The following is a 22,839-nucleotide window of genomic DNA, read 5'->3' as shown; positions in this document are numbered from 1 at the left end:
TTAGCCCTTCCCGGGAAAAAAAAAAATCCTTCCCGACTTCCTAATGGCAGTCAGACTAATCCCTGGATTAATCTTTAATAGTTCTCACCTGTCTGTAAGACCCGGATCAACAATCCGCTGGTCACCTAAAATTTATATGCTGCAATATCCTTCCGCTCTAGAAAGACATCTAGTCCCTTCTTAAACTCCTTTATGGATTTTGTCATCACCACATCCTCAGGCAGAGAGTTCCACAGTCTAACTGCTCTTACAGTAAAGAACCCTTTTCTGTGTAGGTGACGAAACCTGCTTTATTCTAGACTTAGAGGATGCCCTCTTGTTACCAATGCAGTCCTGGGTATAAACAGATCACGGGAGAGATCCTTCTATTGTCCCCTAATGTATTTATACATAGTTATTTGATCACCCCTTAGCCATCTTTTTTCCAGGGTAAATAATCCCAATTTTGATAGCCTCTCTGGATATTCCAGTCCCTTCATTCCATGTATTAATTTAGTTGCCCTTCTTTGAACCCCCTCCAATACCGTAACATCTTTCCTGAGCACCGGTGTCCAGAACTGTACGCAGTATTCCATGTGGGGCCTAACAAGTGCCTTATATAATGGGAGGATAATGTTCTCCTCCTTCGCCTCTATACCTCTTTTAATGCACCCCAAGACTTGATTTGCTTTAGCATCAGCTGACTGGCATTGATTGCTCCAGTTAAATCTACAGTCCACTAGTACCCCCACGTCTTTTTCCATATCACTTTTCCCTAGCAGTACCCCATTTAGTGTATATTGGTGACATCCGTTTCTTCTGCCCATGTGCATAACATTTATCCACATTGAACTTTTGTAGCCGTACATTGTCCTCCATTGTATTATCTTGTATATTTTTGTCATCTGCAAATATTGATATTTTACTGTGCAGCCCCTCTATCAGGTCGTTGATAAATATATTGAACACTGAATACTGAACCCTGGGGCACCCCGCTAGCGACTCTGGCCCAATCTGAGTATGAACCGTTTATTACCACCATCTGCCTTTTATCTCTGAGCCAATTCTTTACCCAGATACACAAGTTTTCACCCAATCCGAGCTGCCTCATTTTGTATATCAACCTATTATGTGGCACTGTCACATGCTTTAGAGAAGTCCAGATATACGAGATAAATAGACTCCCAGGTCCAGCCTAGCGCTTATTACATCGTAGAAGCTGATCAGATTGGGCTGTCGTGATCGACCGCTTATGAACCCATGCTGGTGAGGAGTTATTCCGTTGTTCCTGAGGTGTTCTATAATGGTGTCTCTCAGAAACCCCTCGACTATTTTTGGAGTTACTGAAGTGAGACTTGCTGGCTTGTAGTTACCAGGCTCTTTTTTTTTTTTTTTTTGGATCCCTTATTGTATATTGGAACCACATTGACAATGCATCAATCCAGTGGTACCACCCCGGTCTTTATAGTATTCATAAATATTAGAAATGGCAGCCTAGCTATCACATCACTGTAGTTCTATCAGAACCCTTGGGTGTATTCAATCTGGGCCTGGTGATTTTTATCTTAAATCCTCTTTAACCGCTTCCGCACTTCCACCTGTTAGGTATGTACTATTTTGCCAGGGGTTCATTTTATTCCCCTGCATCTCATGTGACATTTCCTTTTCATTTGTGAATACACTTGAAAACAAACTAATGTTTGCCTTCGCCCCCATCATCTTCAATGATTTTGCCTGCACTATTTGTTAAAGGGCCAGTGCTCTCCTTTTACTGTTAGTATAATTGAAGAATAGTTTAGGGTTATTTTTGCTCTTTGCCGATCAGTCTTTCTGCCTCCTCCTTAGCAATTTTGATCTTTTCTTTGCATATTTAGTTTTTTTTCCCTGTATGATTTTAGTGCTTCTTCGCAGCCTTCTTGTTTTAGTTGTTTAAACGCTTTCTTTTTTTCGTTTATTGCCCCTTTTACCGACTTATCGAGCCACATTGGTTTCCTTTTACTTGCAGTTCTTTTATTTTTAAAGGGAATAAACTGCTCACATGAGGTAATTGGGATCTTTTTAAACTTATCCCATTTGTCACTTGTACTTTTTATTTTTGAGGATGTTGTCCCAATTAATGTTACCGATAGCAGTTCTGAGCTGATCAAATTTTGATTTACTAAAGTTTAGTTTGTCGCTCCCTGATATGGCTTCTTCTTGACTGACAGCTGGAAGTTGATTATATTGTGGTCACTGTTCCCCAAGTGCCCCTCAACCTGAACCACCATTATTTGGTCCGGTTTGTTAGTACTAAGTCCAGAGTGGCCCTCCCTTTAGTAGGCTCGTGTAGCAGTTGAGTAAGGTAGTTAACTTTAATTGTTCTCAAGCACTTATCACCCCTGTGAGATTTGCAGGTCTCGTTATCCCATATTATATCTGGATAATTAAAGTCCCCCGTGATAATTACTTTGTTGCGGTTTGACACCTATCTGCCTTAATAGTAAGGTTTTGGTTTCTTCTGTTGCTTTTGGTGGTCTATAGAAGACCCCTATCAGGATTTTGTTGTTTTTTTTTTTTTTTTTTTCTCCCTGTATTTCTACCCACAGAGATTCCACGTGTTCATCTCCTGCCTCTATATCCTCCTGTAGCCTTAGCATTAAGTACGATTTAACGTATAGACATACCCCTTTCTGTTCCACACGGTCTCTTTTAAAGAGATTGTAACCTTGTAAATTCACCACCCAATTGCACTTATCAAGCCATGTTTCTGTTCTTCCAACTATATGTAGTTTTCATCAGTCATTCTTGCTGCAAGCTCACCCAAGTCCCTAGTTTTAAACACTCCTCCAGCTTTCTGGCCATCTTCTCCCCCAGTACAGCTGCACCCTCTCCATTGAGATGTAGCCCGTCCCTATGGTAGAGCCTGTAGCCGACAGCAAAGTCAGCCCACTTCTCCAGGAACCCAAATCCCTCCTTCTTGCACCAACTCCGGAGCCACATGTTTACCTCCCTAAGATCCTGCTGCCTTTCTAGTGTGGCTTTAGGTGCAGGTAGTATTTCTGAGAAAACTACCCTGGAGGTCCTCACCCTAAGCTTGGACCCTAAGTCCCTGAAATTCTTTTTGAGGGCCCTCCATTGACCTCTAATTTGTTCATTGGTGCTAACGTGCACCATTACCGCTGGATCCTCACCAGCTCCTCCCAGTAATCTGTCAACGCGATCCGCGATGTGTCGAACTCGAGCGCCAGGAAGACAACACGCCATTCGATGATCCCGGTCTTTAGGGAAGATTGCCCTATCTGTCCCTCTTATAATCGAGTCCCCGACCACTAGAACCTGTCTAGCCTGTCCTGCACTCCCCGTCCCCATCTCACTGGAGCAGTTATCCCCCTGGCATTCAGAGGGCATGTCGTGCTGCAGCGGTGCTGGCTCTGTAATGGCATCGCTCTCATCTGCCAACTCTGCAAACTTGTTGGGTTGTGCCAGTTCAGGACTAGCCTCTCTGGTTCTCTTCCCTCTACCCCTTCTATCTGTCACCCAACTGGCTGCCTGCTCCCCCTACTCTTCCATACTACCGTCCACCCCCGCCTCTATCCCAGCGAGCATCTGCTCAGTGAGCAGCAAACTCCTTTCTATGTTGTCAATGGATCGCAGTGTTGCAAGTCACTCATTTAGATCCAGGATTTGGGCTTCTAAACATGTGACGAGCATGCATCTTGCGCAACAGTAGGCACCCTCGATCGGCTGATTAAGGACCGCATACAATTGCACAAGTAGCACACTGGATGACATTGCCAGGCATGGAGCTCATCCTAATGGGGATCTACAATTTACTTGTGGAAGTAGTGAAGGAAAGATAGACTTGCTCACACTCCAAATGCACTGAGCCCGTTGTTCCCTGCCCCGTCCTGGAAGTTATGTCCATGTCCCCGTCCTGCCCGCCATGTTTAGTAATACGCAGTTCAGGATGTGCTTATGTTGTACTGACTGATGCTGCTTCTCTGCCTCGCAGGTCAGGAGCCCACGGCCGAGGACATCACGGCGGGGGGAGGCGGATATGTTCCGAAGGGGCAGGTAAGTGTGCCCACCCTGGCAGCAACAGCCCATTCCCCCCCCCCCCCACCTCCTTGTTCACACTCAGTGCCAGAAGGAGGTGTGGTGGTGGTGGTGGTGGTGGGGGGGGGGGGGGGGCTTGTCTCTGCTTTGCGGCTCCCACCCTTTGCTTGCCAACCCACCCGCCCCTTTTACTCTCGACTGCCCACTTGAGGCTGGCTCCAGGAACCCATCCTCCTGCCCTGCTGCTGTCCCACCTGTTCTCTGGTGCTCCTGACATGCTGATTTGTTTACATGCTGGCAGAATGGGGGATGGATTTAGCCTGGCTGTGAATGGGTTAATGAGCATGTTTTGGATGTGATTTGCTTCTATAATCTGTATAGCGCCACCCTATAGCGTAATGATGTTCGTGCTGTGGCTTTAAACGCCCCATGAATGGACTGGTTTATTCTGAGCTCGCTGACATGTGAGATGGTTCCTTGTTGACCAACGGCCGGTATATTTACCGAGCCGTCTTTTGACGTAAATGACTTATTATATGGCTGCGAAATCATGTGACCGGCCGCATAATCTTCTATTTCAGAATGTTAGAACCTTCAGGATGTTGCATGTTTTTGCTTGTGCTGTCACACTTCTAGCCTTCGCCGGTTTGCCTGATTTCATTAGAAGATTGCTTAGTAATCAGATGGCAAATAGAGTATTCTGTGTGTGAGGGAGCGCGGCAGGTTTAACCTGCTTGTGTGCGGGAGGCTTTAAAGGGCCACTCTGGTGTTATTTTGTTTTTCTCCAATTTCTTCATGGTGTAGCTTTTTTGCCCCCTAGTGTGTATATGTAAGTGAGCTAGTGTTATCTCAGTTAGGCCAGGCTCACACGACCTGGTCGGATTACGGCTGTGAGCCTGGCCAGTGACCCTGAATACCTCATTAAACTGTATTGCGGCGGCTCGCAGGCGGTCATGCACAGTGCAGGTTTTTTTCCTTTGATTGTATTTCCCGTGACATCGCTTAGTGATGACGTGGGTAACCGCAGCACATATACAATGTTAATTGCGCATGAGCTGCAGGTCAGACGCCTCTATTGACTTCAATGGAGGTCATCCGCATGGATCCGGTGGCAAAATAGAGCATGCTGCATTTTTTCTTTTGCTCAGTTCGTATCCACAAGGGTGAAGGAAGAAACCTAAAAGGATATGTCTTTTAAATGCCTGCGTTTTATTGCAGATCGTCAGCGTGAACGGCGATTGCGTAATCTGCAATACAAATCGGCCATGTGAGACCAGCCTTATTTATTCCTTTCTATCTGAAACTCCTGGCCTATTTTTTTTCCTCAGATGGTCATGTGATCTCAGATCTATTTGGGGTTATGCTGTCTGAAACTAGTTAACTTCAGGGCTGTTACATGAATCCTGAAACTGTCTGCACAGATGCAAACAAGGACTGCACCAGTCTAAACAGGCTGCCCGAGGGACTTGGTGATATCACCAGCTCGTTCCATCGTGCAGACAAGAATTGTGAGATTCTTCGCCTGTGTATAAGGCTCATTAGTCGTGGGGTATACACTTTCCTCTGAAGCAATGGTGTTCCCCAAATGTTAGGCACAAACAATGTGCTGGTAACGTCACTTTGTTCACTGCAATGTGTGTGCACACCTACTTTAGGATCTGCAGGCTATAAGGCAAGGCTGGCACTGCATGTACCTAATGCACACAAGAGCCTTGATGAATGTCTTGTGCTAGGCACACAGCAGACAGTCACCGCTGGCATACAGTGACCACTTTCCCTATCAGCATGTGTACACAGAGGTCAGCTTGTCTGGGTGGGATAGGTAGGACCCTCATTATCTCAAATCTGTACTACAGGATACCTTCACATAGGACAACTGACTGGTTCACTCCTGCTGTGATACTTCAGGGGGCGCTCCGATGTCTGATGCCACCACCACCACCCACTGTAGCTTTTTGAATGCTAAATTAGAGGCTAATACAAAGGGTAACAAGCATGAATATGACTGCCTAGTCCTGTGCTTACAACACTTGGCACTGAAGCACCTTGAACCTGCTTCCTGTTTGTTCTAGATGAGACAAATGGCATCCGATCATCTGTCATCCCCTAACATGGGCTGCAGTTCTGTGTGCTGCCTGTGACACGCGTGCTGCTGGACGGTACAGTTTGTAGCCTCTCCTGTGCCTTGGATCTCCATCTGTGGCTCTCGAGAATCCAATATATGGGTTGACTAGTTATAAAATTTGCTCTTTTTTGAGGATAGTTGGGCCTGGTAAAAGTGCCCTTATTGAGTTCTGTGGGAAGGTGTTGTGGACAGGGCTCTGGAGTTCATTAGCCAAACCTCCAACTTCTCAGTTTTCCCGGACTCCTAACTCCTGATTCAGACTTCTTCATATGACTCATGTTTAAGTGATTAATTTACTGTGTTAAAATGGTAAGATCAGGCTTTTCATCCCCATTATGATACAATAAGCTACATCCTATATTCCAATTCTTATCAATGTTGATACATTGTATTCATCTAATCCCCCATTTATGTTTACAGGATAGTTCAACATTTTCCTAGGTTCCTATAAAAGGAGATATGCAACACATTATGCATTGAGTCAATTCGATCATATTTATAGTGCTAATAATATCTAATTTTTTAATTTTTTTAATTTTTAAGCTCCAGTTGATTCATTTCTACCAGATTGCATCAGAATGAGACTATAGCCCTTGAGGTGTGCAGGGATGGAGTAGGTTAGCTGTGATCACCTATTGTAAATGACAGAGGTCTTCTATGCCTCCAGCTGGGAAGTCTGCAAGGTAAACTTCCAAAGCCCCCGCCTCCCGCTGGCACCCTAATCTTTGCGAGCAAGCAGGTACTCCGTAAGGACGATACTCGCTCGAGTGTCTGTCCTTACCGAGTACACTCGCTTATCTCTATTAATCTACATTATTTCACTTGTGTCTCTGCTAAACACTTTTAGATTGAGGTCAAAATGTATTGCTTAGCCACCATTGATCACACTTAACCAGATGGAGCAGCGCTGAATGTGAAGGGGTTTAAAACGCAGGAGATGGGTTTACATCCTTCCCAGATTTGCAAGCTGACTTTTAAGGGAACTTTTCAGCATTTCTGAGCCCCATAAACTACTTCAGGTGAAGGAACGGAGTTTACATTCACCTGATGTTTCGTCCCAGCGCTGTGCCCCCGAGATGTGTGTGTGTGTGTGTGTGTGTGTGTGTGTGTGTGTGTGTGTGTGTGGTACAGTATGGCGCCATCCAGAAGGCTGTGAGCATGCGCTTTACCATAGCGATCAATGAGAGATGTACACAGACTTCCTAGGAGTGTCGGGCTGTTTTCTCAGGGTCACAGTGCCAGAACAGAGATACGAAACTACTAGATAAAAGGAAGTGTGAACAAACCCTTAAGCGTGCTGAAGAAAGACAGCTGTGTCCTGGTGGGTTTCCCTTTTTTGTAACTTTCCTTCAGACTTTTCAGTTTCACCACCTTATATCTGCCTTTTATACCTTCCTGTCTCAAAGGGTGAGGCTGGTTTAGACCAATTTTCTGCACGTTGTGGCACAAATGAACATAACCAAATGCAGGTATCAGCTGAAAAGTTGATGGACCAAGTTGTATTCTTATGGTCCAGGTCAGCTTAGTCCATTTCCTTGCCATTATTTAAGAACTTCTACCAGGTTACAGAAATCCATATAAGCGCACACCAAAACATGCATTATATTCTAGTAAAGTGTCCAGGAATATTTAGCACTATAACTCAATGACCCACATAATAGTAGTATTCACTATAAGGCTACTCCAACACTCAATGTCAACACAAGAAGAAAAGGAGTGTTAAGCTAAACAATTTAATTTATTACGAAAACACATAACATACATGTCAGAAGACTTAGGCCGCCTGCACACGAATGAGTCAGATCCCTCAGCAGAATCCGACTCTGTGCCCCCCCTTGCGTACCTGTCTAGAATCTTTTTAATCTGTATTGTGGCTGGTCTGGCCAACGCACCTGCGGATTACAGATTTTGCAGCGATTACATGGATCCCATGACCTTTCTTCAATGATTGCAGAAGGGCCGCAGATCGGAAGGCTACATTGACTTCAGTGGAAGCAGTCCGCACAGAATCCTCCTAATAAAAGAGCATGCTGCAATTTTTCCTCCGAGAGGGAAATCGCAATTGATTTCCGCTCATGTGCAGAAAAAATTGCTTTTCCGTTGCATGCTATGGGTGGTATTTTTCCCGCGAATCCGGAGGAGGCAGATACCCGCTCCAGATTTTGCAATGCAAATCAGCCCGTGTGCAGGGGGCTTAAAATAAAACAAAGGATCAATTTAATGGGTACTCGCATGAGTAGAAATTTGCAAGCAAAAGTGCAAACTATACTCGGTGGTTGGAGCAGGCCAACAGGGTGACGTGTGCGGTCTGTTAAACAGCGAATAATCCCCAATTTAAAAACTGTATAATATAACCCATATCAATAATATAAGAAGGTGTATGTGGGAAATTCACCAAGGAAGATGCTACCAAACAAGTGCAATAAGTGAGATGAAATAGAAGGACAAAGTTAATTAAGATGCAGGAAGTTCAAAAATGTGAGAGAAAGGCCTCCTTCCCACGAACGGATTTCCGCCGCGTAATTCGCGGCGAAAATCCGCTGCGTTGCCCGCTGCTATTAGGTTCTATTGAACCTAATAGCACAATGCTCACGATGCGTAATTCCACCGCGGAATTACGCACCGCGATTTCTCCCGTCCTCACCCGCAGCATGCTCTATTTTCTGCGGGTGAGGACGGGCTGTACGCACTGACGGCTTCCATTGCAGTCAATGGAAGCCGTCCGTTCACGCTATCTCCCGCTGTAACCAGCGGGAGATAGCGTGAAAAAACGCTTTCCCGCCCACCGCCGCGCGTCATATGACGCCAAATGACGCGGCCGGCCGCGTCACGTGACGCGGCCGGCCGCGTCACGTGACACGCTCGGTGACGCGGCGGTGGTGGGCGGTGACGGGCGGTGACGCGCGGCGGTGGGCGGGGAAGCGATTTCACGCTATCTCCCGCAGGTAAGTATAGGGGCTCTGGGGGGCGCCGTGACGGGCTTCACAGCGGAATATTACGCTGCGGAGCCCGTCACGCTCGTGGGAAGGAGGCCAAAAGGTGAAAAAAGAATATAAATATATATCTCAAAATAATAAACAGTATTGTTTGTTTTTGCCAGTACATTTTTCTCCGACAGGCCGGGCTCACACGAGCGTAATTTCTGTGTGTATTAAGTTCGCCATGTACACGCCCATAATATGTGGTGAATGGAATCTATGAAAGTACATTGATTTTTTCATTGATCCGCTCATACCTGCGTATATTGATTGTGTAGAATACATGCATAAAGAACACCATGTTCTATTTTATCGTGTGATGGAGCCCCAGTGTTCTCTGTGCACAAAAACATTGCACATACTCCATTACATTGCATATGTGCAGAGTTTTATACGCATGTTGCTAGGAAGCAAAACAAGGAAATTGTAGAGATCTCAGACTATATCCTCATTGCAAAAAACCGATCTCCAAAATCTGTTGCCTGCTGTTCAAACTTTACTTCTGATGAACCGATCTGACTCATCCAGAGGAATTTGCCAGCTTGGACAGCACTAATTGTGAAATAAGCCTGAAAAGAAGCAGCGTGTAGTAATGAGGTGATCGAGGTCTGTAGACAAAAAAACATCAGTCGGCAGCATATTGTCAAAATCTTTCTCAATCACGATATCCAAAAATTCAATACGTTGTCTTCTGTATTCAGATGTTAAGATAAAGCATAAACCTCGCCCACTCATCCTCAGGCCCTTGCCAAATAAAAAATAAACAAATCCTCTATATAACACAACCAATACATAGTCCGTGGCTTGTGCACCCTCGCCATGAAAAATCTCCCCTTCCCAGATGCCCCCATAGCAGTCCCCTGCTTCCGAAGAGAGAAAAATAATCTTTCGAAGGTAAAATGATTGTGCTTTAAAATAAACCTCCAAAGTTGTATAATAAAAGCACATAAATTGCTGCTGTCCCATCTGGTGGTCCCCAGAAAGGAGCGGACCGCCTGCAGCCCCTCATGATGTCTTGTATCAGTGTATAATGACTCAATGTCAGCTGATACTAGAACTTGTCCGGCTCCATACAAATCCCGTCCAATCTCCCCAAAACGCCCGTAGTGTCCCTAACAACATAGGAGGGCAAGTTGGTGACAAGTTGTTTCAAATAGTTAATAATCGTACGACAGACTATTGGTTTTACTTTTAATTTGTCATTTTAGTTCTAGAAAGTTTATAGCCATAGGGATTACAGAGGCTCAGGCTGTATGTAAAGGCTGTGACATTGATGCTCAATGCTGTCTGAGCATGGGGATGCTTTCCACTCTTCTGCACTTGCGCACTCTTCTTCAACTTTATATGAAGAAATGTTATATTGGAGTTCTTTATGCTGCAGTTGTCGCTCTGTGTGGGCTCACTTACCTAGTTATCGGCTTTGCCCTGGTTTGTTCTCTTGAATATTGTCTTTGTGACTTTGAAAAGTTGGAGAAAGTCCATGCGACAGCCGTTGGATTGGTCCAAAATTTTTGGGTTTGTTCTTATTGATGTCTGGGAAATCTTTATTTTTTGCTAGTTCACTTAAATGTCAGTATGGTCTGCAGGGAGTACCTACCTGTATAAAGCGAATTCCTGCTATCTGTTAGACCCTTAGAGTGTGCTTGCTACTGTGATGCATGGATATCCCAAAGTAACCGTCCTTCCCCCTCCTCCTCTACCCCTTGCCCAGAGCATTCTCATCAGAACGTTTTTACACTTATGAAGCTGTTTGTTTTACTTTTGGCTGACTTTTTTTTTTTTTTTTCTTTTTCTTCTAACTTTTGATAGGACTCCCTGCTCCCAGGACAGCCTGCTTTTTTGGCGGCTACACGTAGTAGGATTGAGCTTCCTGAAAACGGAAATAGTGCCGGCCAGCAGCCTGGTGCAACACCACTGGACTTGAGCACTGCCCAAATAACACAGACAGCCAACGGCTGGCAGATCATATCGACGGCTCAAACCAAGGACCAATCTGGAGGAGATAACCCTTCAAAGTACCGTCCAATAGCTCCTAGACAGCATGTGGTTGCAGCTGCCCCGAATGTGCAGAATCAGCAGGTGCTAGCCAGTCGGCAGGGTATAATACCTAATATTCAGTATCGAGTTATACCCAAGTTTCAGACAGTAGATGGGCAACAGCTGCAGTTTACCACTGCTCCTCAGGTCAGTGTCCAGCAAGATGCCTCTGGACGGCGGCAGATTATCCCAGCTACAAGTCAACAAATAATTACTACCAATCGCAATGGTGCAAGAAACCTACTTGCTGCCATGCCCAACCGTCTTCAGCAATCCTTGCCTATTCAGGGGGTTTCAGGACAGACCCAGTACTTGGCCAATGTTCCCGTTGCGCCTAATGGCAATATCACCCTTCTCCCTGCGAACGCAGCTTCTCTGACTCCCACATCTCAGTCAGTGACACTGAGCACTCAGGATAACTCTCAGCCTGTTACTTCATGCGTTAGTTCTTCACAGCTGGCCACCTCTCAGGCAAACACCTCTTTTACCAATGCCAATACCTTGTCCACCAGCACCACTGCTAGCAGTATGAACCTCTTGAACTGTACCAGTGGAAGTAGCACACCTGGGACCAACGTCCAAGTTCAAAGTTCTCCGAGATCCACTGGTCAGCTCAGCTTGGTGACAGACTCTGTTCAACAGGGCCAACAAAAAGATGGCGACCAAACTCAGCAGCAACAACAGATTCTCATTCAACCACAAGGTGGACAGACTATCCAGACGTTGCAAGCTGCACAGCTTACTGGCCAAACCTTCAGTGCACAAGCCATCTCCCATGGTCCAATCAAAATCCGCACTCCTACAATGGGCCCCAACGGGCAGGTTACTTGGCAAACGATCCAGTTGCAAAACCTTCAGGTTCAAAATCCTCAAGCTCAGACAATCACTCTTGCTCCCATGCAAGGTGTATCGCTGGGGCAGGCAGGCAATGCCAATATGCAAGCTGGTACAGTGGTTGTGAATGCTACTCAACTTTCATCAATGCCTGGCCTTCAGACCATTAACCCAAGTGCCTTAGGAGCCTCTGGAATACAAGTACACCAGCTTCAAGGGGTTCCACAGACTAGAACTAATGCAACTGGTAAGTCTCTTGCACATTGTATTTGATTAGTAATAGTTGGCTGATGGACAGAAGTGATTATTGGCCTTTTCTAGGCTGGACATGTAGCCAATGCAACTAGGAGAAATCTCTTTGACAGGCTGCTTAAAGGCCATGGACACCTTTTTGCGGCCTTTTTTTAACCTTAAAGGTCCTCGTTCCCATGGAGCCGACTAATTTTCGCCCTCCGATGGCCAAATTAGCCGCGCTTGCGCAGTCCGGGTCTTCTGCTCTCTTCAATGGAGCCGCTCGTGCAGAATGCCGGCTCCGTGTAGCTCCGCCCCGTCACGTGCCGATTCCAGCCAATCAGGAGGCTGGAATCGGCAATGGACCGCACAGAAGAGCTGCGGTCCACGGAGGAAGAGGATCCCGGCGGCCATCTTCACCGGTAAGTATAGAAGTCACCGGAGCGTGGGGATTCAGGTAAGCGCTCCGGTAAGCTTTCTTTAGGTCCCTGCATCGGGGTTGTCTCGCGCCGACCGGGGGGGGGGGGGGGTTGAAAAAAAAAAAAAAACCCGTTTCGGCGCGGGACAACCCCTTTAACTGCTTATAAATATACTAACATGTATAATGAGTCATATGCTGGTAGACTGCTAGTACACGGACTGCTAAGGCTGCCTGTCCACAGGTGATGGTCATAGCGTGATCTGCGCCCGCTATGCTGCGATTTGCCGCAATTCTCCGTGGTGAATCCATATATTAGGCTCATCGCAGACGCCTGTCAGTGCTCCCACGTGGTGGAATATCGCTAGCTATATGCTGTCCCAGGCCATGGACAGGCAGCCTAAAAGTGTGTGTGTGTGTGTGTGTGTGTGTGTGTGTGTGTGTGTGTGTGTTATAAATTTCAGTGTAATGTACATTTCTGGGTATAGTATTTTCTTAGACTTGCAAATTTATTTATGTATTTATTTGTTGGAGTGGTGGTGATGGGGTTAAAGTACATTGTATAAAACGCTTACATATTTAGTGCTAATTTTATGGGGACAATGGCGCAGAAGGAAGCAACATCTCTACCAGCATATGACTTATTACTAATATAAAGCTTATTTATAAGTAGTTAATGCTGTTATATATACGCTCTGAGCTTAGAGGTCCATTGGGCAGTCCTATCGGTGATTGACAGCTATTGTGCTATGTACAGTCATTAAGATAGCTGCCGATCACTGATTGGACCGCCCACTGGACCTCTAAGCCCAAAATGTGCAGAGATATAAATGAACATCTGCTGAACAGTCCAATGGGTGGTTCTATCAGTGGGTAACAGCTCCCCCTGTACATACACAGCTGTCAATCACTGATAGGACCATCCACTGGACTGTTCAGCGCAGAATCAGCAAAGGGTTAAATGAATAAAATACAAGTTATAGTGATTCTTCCCCATAAAACTATATCCTTCTGCTCGGCTCATCCTGCTCTATAATGTGATGCCTGCAGTTGGCTGAGCTGGTTCAAGCTGAAGATTCCCTTTAAAGGGGTTGTCTCGCGGCAGCAAGTGGGGTTATACACTTCTGTATGGCCATATTAATGCACTTTGTAATATACATCGTGCATTAAATATGAGCCATACAGAAGTTATTCACTTACCTGCTCCGTTGCTAGCGTCCTCGTCTCCATGGTGCCGTCTAACGCTGTCTTCTCCTTCCATTTAGACGCGCTTTCGCTGTGCGGTCTTCTGCTGTGTTCAATGGAGCCGCTCCGGCGTGCTCCCGCCGCAGAGGTCTTCTGCGCATGCGCAGACCAGCTCTCCGGCACTGTTAAATGCCTCTATTGATTTCAATGTGACTTCTCAGAATGATTATTTTATGTTGAGTTTAAAATCCATCTTTCAGCCATGGAGCTGATTGCGGGAACCGCATGCTGGGATTCTCCATGGGAGCGCTGATCACATTGTATTTAGCTGCAGTCCTACAGCAGAATAAAGAAGCTGTATGCAGATAAGACCACCTGTTCTCTGCATACAGCCTAGGGAGGCTCATTTACATGCAAAATGATCACTCAAACTGTCATTCATCCTATCTTTTGAACAAGTTTTGAACAATCCTCTTTGTTACAGGACCCTCTTTAGCCCTATCTACACACAAACTTGGGCATGTTTAAAATCAGCGTGGCGTTGATCTTTGTCTGGACAGCATGCAGATAGCATTATTTCTCTTCACAGGAGATGGGACCAGCCACTCAAGCATTCATGCGGCTGGTGCTGACAGTTTACACAAGGATCATTCTGCCATGGAAGAAGGTGAAACGCGGCCAGATCCCCTACCCCAACCTGGACGGAGGAAGCGTGGAGAGGCTTGCACTTGTCCTTACTGTAAAGACAGCAAAGGAAGGTATGAATTGCAAATAAGGCAACTGAGTGCTGTATAGTAAAGATGATGCCTTGCCGTCCGCCCCTCAACACTGACCCTTTCTTTCCCACATGAAATCCAGGAAGTAAGCATTACACGGTGACCTTTTTTAAATCGATGGATCATTGGCAGATTAGGTCTTAACCTTGTTTGTCACCCGCACAATCCCCAGCTCTTATTTATTTTTGGGAATTACTCAACAAGCACATAAAAATGATGTCCTGATGATTTTATTAGCAATTTTTTGAAAATTTAAATGTGGGATATGTATATTACACTATGTATATTATGTGTATGTATGTGTGTGTATATATATGTGTGTATATATATATATATATATATATATATATATATATATATATATATATATATACACACATATACATACACACACGCACACACAATTATACTATAGACACATAATATAGTATAATATAATTTTTTAAAATCACTATGCAGAAGAGAACTCCGATGTTGGAGCTCTCTTATTACAAGGCTGTGTTAGACTTTGCCCGATATGAGAGCTATACAGGGAAATCTCAGTGTTGGGTGAGGTCCAACATTGGCTTGGGAAGGGTTAAAGGAGTTGTCTGGGACTTTAAAAAAAAACAAACATTTTTATTGACCTATTCATGGGGATGAACTATTCAATGAGAGTTGCGTCTGCACTACCAAATGGGGCTGCTGCAGTATGGACAGCGCGATCTGCTTCCTGAGCCGTCTATACTGACAGCTGTGCCAGAGATCGTCTGATCATCCTGAGTGGCAGAACTCTGCTGATCATCTGCCCTGTGGATGGGTCATTAAAAGCAAAAATCCTCAGTCCCAGACAATCCCGCTTGGCTTCTGCTTCAAAGCCACTATAAAATCTACATCTGAAGTATCGTATTGGTTTTAATGGGAATGTCTGTAGGTGGAGTAGATGTTTCTGCATGCAGACTTGAAATCCGTGTGCAGAAAAATGACATGTCACTTAATGCAGAATCCATGTCCTGAAACCACTACATTGACTGGCCTATATCAAAGCTTGGATCTGTAGCAAGAAAGTAAAAATCTGGAAAAATCCCTGAGAACGCAGAATTTGTCATGGGTGTTGATTTGAAATATGCATTGGGTAAACCTGATGCAAGTTTAGGGCTTGTGAAACGTAGCCCTACTGTCACAGTCATAGCGATTCTTTGCTCGCAGTACTCAATTCGTAGCATGCTGTGATTCTCCGTGGTGAGCCTAGCTGTCAGATAGGCTTACCGCAGAGAACTGTCAGTTCTCTCCCCTGCTCCCCGTGGACAGGGGGCCTTAATCAATAAGTAAAATGCACTGGATAAATGGAAGGCATTCTTGCATCTTTGAACCTGTTTTGTACTAATAAAACAACCACAAAATGACCTCGTTTTAACTTTAAACATCTTCAAACAACTTTCTTCATTCTCAGGAGTTCAAGTGATCCAGGAAAGAAAAAGCAGCACATCTGTCATATCTCAGGCTGTGGCAAGGTTTATGGGAAGACATCGAACCTGAGGGCTCACTTGCGCTGGCATACAGGAGAAGGGCCTTTTGTCTGCATGCGGATGTTTTGCAGAAAACGTTTTACCCGTCGTGATGAGCTGCAGAGGCACAAGCGTACCCACACTGGTGAGTTATGTATTAAGTATTGTCAGCCACACTCGTAGTGACACGTATGGACAGAACATTTACTTTTCACTCCCCGTTTGGGCACCTATTGGTTGATGCTAAAGATGAGCGAACATGCTCATCCGAGCTTGATGCTCATTCGAGCATTTGCACACTCGAAAGTACTTGTTACTGGAGCGAGCACCACGCGGTGTTGGAGAAAATTTCACCCTCTCCTCCCCACATGTTTAGTGGCTTTTTTAGCCAATGAACATGCAGGGAAAGCATTTGCTTCTCCTGCTATGATGTACCAACCCTGTGCACGTCTATAGCAGTGATTGGCTGGCCAGATCAGGTGACCTAGGATCATAAAAACTTAAGTCACCTGATGCTCTCCTCACACGGAGGCTGGATTAGCTGACGGACAGAGCTGCTGTGAATGAGGAAGAGTGTTAGTGTAGGTTAGAAGGAGCTTTTAGGCAGGGATCCATAGTCAAAGAACCCAACAGTCCTTTTTACAACTATACTTTTGTGCATCATCAGTTTGGCTGCCTGAGACTAGTAGTGCGCACAAAGCATTCACAAGCATCCCGGCTGTACACTGCATACTGTTACTGGTTCTATACAGACTAGATAGAAACTAACAAAACTCCTCATTTTTCATTTTTTTTAAATTTGTTTTTGGCTGAAAGCATTTGCATAATAAGACCAAATGTGTGTCCTGTTGATCCACACTATATAACAAGACTATACTCATTTTACACTGTCTTTTTTTGGCTTAAAGCTTAAAGCATATGTAAAATACCTCAGTTTGCGTAGCATTTTGACGCAGTGAATTATACTACATGATCAACACTAGGGGTAAGGGTTGTGGACGTCGGCGTCCGAATGAGGGTGTGGGCAGAGGCCGAGGTTCTGGGTAGGGTGAAACCGTGCCTGCTGCTGAGGGAGAAGTAGAATGCCGCGTATCTGCTCTCCCTAGCTTCATCTCACAGTTTGTAGGTCCTGGTGGTACACCATTATTAAAATCACAACTGCGCGATCGGGTGATGACATGGAGAGTGAATATGGCGTCCAGTAATTTATCCATCACCTCGTCTTCCACGCAGTCCACTCACGCCAGCCAAGGGACTGGACCTCTGAATCCTCACGCTGATCCTCCTTTCTTCCAGTCTAGTCACTACAGAAAAAAGGGAAATTTAGAATAGGCATACTCGCAGAAACTGTTCTCAGGTCCCTTCTCTGAGTCGCAAACAGTTCATGAGCCACCTGAGGAGTTTTTCGTGACCTATGCCCAAAATTTGTACCTTTCACAGTCTCAGGGTGATGAGGGTGGGGACTTTCAAGTAGTTTCTCAAGATGATGATGATGCACATTTGTCTGTCAGTGAGGTTGTTGTTAGGGCAGTAAGTCTGAGGGAGGAGCAGACTGAGTATACATAGGAAGAGCTGGTGCATGATGAGGTGATTGACCCCACCTGGGTTGCTAAGCCTACTGAAGACAGGGCTTCAGAGGGGAGGCAAGTGCAGCAGAACAGGTTGGAAGAGGCAGTGGGGTGACCAGAGGGAGAAGCAGGGCCAGAGCAAGTAATCCCCTAACTGTTCCCCACAGCACCTACTCGCGGTAAGCTCCCCATGCAGAGTGCTAGGTGTTTGACGGTCTGGAGGTTTTTTGATGAGAGCGCGGACGACCAAGAAACAGTGGTGTGCAACCAGTGCCGCATCAAGATCGGCAGGGGAGCCACCACTACCAGCCTGACCACCACCAGCATGCGCAGGCATATGATAACTAAGCACCCGACGAGGTGGAACACAGGCCATTCACCGCCTGAGGGTTACACCACTCCTTCTTCCCGTGTCATATGCTGGCATTGAGATGCAATCCCCCTCCCAGGATGCAGGCATAAGCGTCTCCCGCCCTGCTTCCACCCCTTCACCTGCAGGTCCTCCACTGCCTCCACCAATGTGTCCCAGCACACCGTTCAGCTGTCCATAACACAAACAGAGCGCAAGCGCAAATATGCAGCCTCCCACTGCATGCACAATCACTAAGCGTGCATATCTCCCAACTGCTGAGCCTGGAGATGCTGCAGTATAGGCTGGTAGAAACTGAAGCTTTCCACAACCTCATGGCGGTGACCGTCCCTTGCTACTCGGTCCCCAGTCACCACTATTTTTCCTGCTGTGCCGTCCCCGCCCTACACCAGCACGTGTCACGGAATATCAACCATACCCTAACCAACGCGGTTACTGGGAAGGTCCACTTAACCACTGACACATGGACAAGTGCTAGTGGGCAGGGACACTACATCTCCCTGACAGCACATTGGGTTAACCTGGTGGAGGCTGGGACCAAGTCTGACCCTGGGTCCGTTCACGTGCTACCCACACCAAGGATTGCAGGTCAAACCTCTGTCATGGTTTCTCTGGCTTATTATGCCAGCTCCTCCACCCCCCTCCCTCCCATCCCACTCCTCCTCCACCCCCCTCCCTCCCATCCCACTCCTCCTCCACCCCCCTCCCTCCCATCCCACTCCTCCTCCACCCCCCTCTCTCCCATCCCACTCCTCCTCCACCTCTCAATTACCATCTGTGAGCACGTCGCCTTCAGCTGGTAGCTCGAGGTGCTGCAGCACTGCCGTGGGGAAGAGTCAACAGGCCATGCTGAAACTTCTGAGCTTAGGTGACGAGACACACCGCCTAACAGCTGTTACAGGGTTTGACCGAGCAGACAGATCTGTGGCTTTTGCCGCTGAACCTCCAACGAGGCATGGTCGTGTGTGACAATGGGCGTAACCTGGTGGCGGCTCTGCGGCTTGGCAGACTAACACACGTGCCATACCTGGCCCACGTGTTCAATCTGGTGGTTTAGCGCTTTCTTAAAATCTACCTCAATTTGTCTGAGCTGCTCAGCAAGGTGCGTAGCGTGTGTGCACATTTCAGAAAGTCCACCACAGATGCTACCACCCTGAGGACACTGCAACAGCGCTTCCAGCTGCCAGTTCATCGACTGTTGTGCAACATGCCCACGTGCTGGAATTCAACTTTGCACATGTTAGCCAGGGTTTACGAGCAGTGTAGAGCCTTTGTTGAATACCAGCTGCAACATGCACGTCTGAGTGGTAGTCAGCCTCCGCACTTCTTCACAGAGGAGTGGGCATGGATGTCTGACATCTATCAGGTGTTAGGAAACTTTGAGGAGTCAACACAAATGGTGAGCAGCAATGCGGCCATTATCAGCATAACCATCCCGCTGCTTTGGCTGCTAAGAAGGTTAAGCATTAAGGCCGATGCTTTCTGGATAGCACAGGAGATTGGGGATGACAATATGTCGCTTGATAGCCAGACCACCCTCAGGTCTGTTTCTCAGCACATATTGGAGGAGGGGGAAGAGACTGCTGCCCACACTGCAGAGAGTAGCCATGCTACTTCCTTCACATCTGTTCAGTGTGTATGGGCTGAAGAGGAGGCGACTGAGTCATCCCCTAGTGAGGACAGGGATGTGTTACGTACTGGGACTCTGGCACACATGGCTGACTTCATGTTAAGCTGCCTTTCCCGTGACTCTAGTGTTGGATGCATTCTGGCCAACATGGATTACTGGGAGTTCACCCTTCTCGACCCACGGTATAAGGAGAACCTTTCCACTCTCATTCCCAAAGAGGAAAGGAGTACGAGAGTGATGCAATACCACAAGGCCCTGGTGGAAAAGCTGATACTAAAGTTCCCATCTGACAACGCTAGTGGTAGAGGATGTAGTTCAGTGGGCCAACTAGCAGGGGAGACAAAGGGAACAGGCAGCATGTCCAGTGCAGGCAGGGGAACATTCTCCAAAGTCTTTGCCAGTTTTATGGCACCCCAGCCAGACTGTCACCACTCCCCAGTCTAGGCTAAGTAGGAGGGAACAGTGTAAAAAGATGGTGAGGGAGTACATAGCTGACCGTACCAATGTCCTCCGTCATCCCTCTGCTTCATACAACTATTGGGTGTCAAAGCTGGACATGTGGCACAAACTTGCGCTACACGCCTTGGAGATGCTGGCCTGTCCTACCGCTAGCATGTTATCAGAGAGGGTGTTTAGTGCTGCTGGGGGGATTATCACGGATAAGCGTACCCACCTGTCAACCGACAGCGCCGACAGGCTTACACTTATTAAGATGAACAAAGCCTGGATTTCCCCTGGCTTCTATTCTCCACCAGTGGAAAGCAGCTTAACATAAAGTATCTTTAAAGGGGTTCTGACATGAAAAAAAAAAAATGGTACTCACCTTGCCTGGCCTGGCCCGATCGCCAGGCATGTCCCCTCCAGCCGGCATCTTCTTCTGTGCCTTTAAAGCAGAGCAGGAGCGGTCAAAAAGACCGCTTCCTGCTCTGGTCCGTCCGTCAGGCACTTCCGAGGTCAACGGACGGACCGCACAGTGCTTGCTGTGGGCGGCCCGTCCGTCCTGCTGAACTCCGGAGTGCTGAGCATGCGCAGTGGAGACGCGGCCCGTCCTGACTCCTGTCAGAGGGCACCTCTCCACTGCGCATGCGCGCGATCCCGGAGCGGCGCGGCTGCTGGAGGAAGAAGACTGCCTGCCGGGAGGCATACTAGCACTTTCTGCTTAGGTTAAGCAGCGCTGCTGATTAGAGCCACCTGATTGGCTCTTCGGCACCACGTGACTGCACAGCGTGCACCAATCAGGTGGCTCTAGTCAGGCTGCTTAACCTAAGCAGAAAGTGCTAATATGCTGCCGGGAGATGACCCCCCGATGTCAACAACAACAGAAGAACAGGTAAGTATAAGATTTTTATGCTTTAGCAGCCATTAATCGTGGGTTCCCTGGGTCCATTAGGCAGACCAGGGAACAATGGCTGCTAAAGCATAAAAACATTATTCATGTCAGAACCCCTTTAAGCTGGAACTGGAGAACCATGCACCCTCTATCACCCCAAAAAAGGGTAGAAGTAGCTTGGTCTATCATTCATCATCATCCTCCATCTCAGCACGCTGAACAGCCAATTCTACAGAGGGCCAAAAGGCTCTGTAAAAACTAATTTTTTTTTCTGAGGGCTACCTCCAGGTTCTTGCCCCCAATTTTGAAGAGGTTCACCACTAGAGTTCAGCAAACGTGCTGGTTCCAGCTTCATACGCCCACAGAGTCCACAAATGTATCCCAGTGCAGTGTCCAGCTATCTGACACCGAAACAGAATGAATTGTCCTGGTTTGGCTACACATGCTGCCTTTCCCTGGGGCACTGGTTAAAAAGCCCCTCGGGGACAGGCAGGGGCTGGGACAGGCGGTAGGTAGCTTGCCTGTCAGTGGACCGCCGCCTGGATCCCATTAAGCAAGTATGAGCTCTATGTAAAAAAAAAAATCAAAAACAAATCAGGGATTCACCTTCACTCTGGTTAAACAAATCTTTCAGGGGTACACCTTTAATCTTGGTAAACATATCCTGCACTCTAGCTCAAAAAATCTTTCAGGTTCTCACCTGCAATCTTGGTAAATTTTTTTTAATTTTTTTAAATGGGTTGTTTTTTGTTTATTAAAAATGTAGAAGTACTAGCCTCCGAGTCCCCCCTATGCTGGCATTTGTGGCTAATGGAATGCTGCGACAGAGGTGGCATGGGATGGCATTTACATACAAAAGTGTCACATGGCGTATGGAAACGTATCCCAGCGCAGTGTCCATCTTTGGCCACTAGTTTCCTTACAGTTCATGCTGTCTTTCCATGGGGCACTGGTTAACAAGCCGCTCGGGAAAAAGCTGGGACAGGCGGTAGCTTCCCTGTCGGTGGACCGCCACCTGGATCCCATAAAGCAAGTACGAGCTGTTGCTCAAAAAATCTTTCAGTGTTTCACCTATACTCTTGGTAAACAAATCTTTCAAGGGTTCACCTGCACTCTGGGTAAAAAAAAATCTTTTGTTTTAGAATGGGTTGTTGAATTGTGGAGATGTGTAGAAGTACTGGCATCTGAGTCCCCTTTATGCCCACGTTTGTGGCGCGTGAAATTTTGTGACGGAGGTGGCATGGGATTGGAATTCTGATCATACATTAATTTATCAGCAATTCTCATCATTGCATTGTTTGCTATCACCCACAATTTCAAAGAGGGTTGCTGCCAGGCCCTGTCAACCTTCTGCAGTGTGTCTCTGGTTCCCTCTCATCCAAAATGCACTTGTAAATAGACATGAAGGTGGTGTGGCTATCAAGCGAGCGTGTGGCATGAGAACAGCTGAATGTTGCGCTGGGAAAAATTTCAGTACGCTGTGGACGCAGGCTTGTGCCTGCATCCTGGGGGGGATTGGACAGCAATGCCAGCATGTGCCACAAGAAAAGAGGCAGTGGTGTCACCTGCAGGCTGTAACTGGCTGTCGTTCCACCTAGTGTGGTGCTAAACTAGGATGTGCCAGCGTGTGTGCCTTGCTGATTATGGTCTGGCCCAACTAAATTGTTAGGGGGTGACTAGCAGGCTCTTGCCCACAATTTGGCTTAATAGTGCACCCTGGGAGCCTCAGATGCATCCCTGCATGCTGCCCCTGCTGTTCCCTATCCGTTTGTGGTGTTTCCATCACTTTCTAATTTTTTCAGGTGAATCACACACTCTCCCCTATGCAGAGCATGGGTCACCTTGAAAAATGCTCA

At 46.8% G+C, this 22,839-nt stretch overlaps 1 protein-coding gene across 1 annotated transcript in view; it reads left to right on the top strand.

Moving 5' to 3' along the window:
* The window catches only part of LOC136583249 (uncharacterized), a 47,250-nt gene that overhangs the window by 14,446 nt on the left and 9,965 nt on the right, over positions 1 to 22,839 (top strand). The window contains exons 5-8 of the mRNA XM_066584234.1: positions 3,971 to 4,032; positions 10,927 to 12,235; positions 14,412 to 14,580; positions 16,031 to 16,230. Of these exons, the coding sequence (XP_066440331.1) occupies positions 3,971 to 4,032; positions 10,927 to 12,235; positions 14,412 to 14,580; positions 16,031 to 16,230 (1,740 nt within the window). The remainder of the gene's footprint in view (positions 1 to 3,970; positions 4,033 to 10,926; positions 12,236 to 14,411; positions 14,581 to 16,030; positions 16,231 to 22,839) is intronic.

The sequence above is a fragment of the Eleutherodactylus coqui genome, chromosome 1 (assembly GCF_035609145.1).
Source record: "Eleutherodactylus coqui strain aEleCoq1 chromosome 1, aEleCoq1.hap1, whole genome shotgun sequence".
NCBI lineage: Eukaryota > Metazoa > Chordata > Amphibia > Anura > Eleutherodactylidae > Eleutherodactylus > Eleutherodactylus coqui.
Note: the sequence above shows the minus strand (reverse complement) of the source record. Positions and strands in the feature narration are given on the sequence as shown.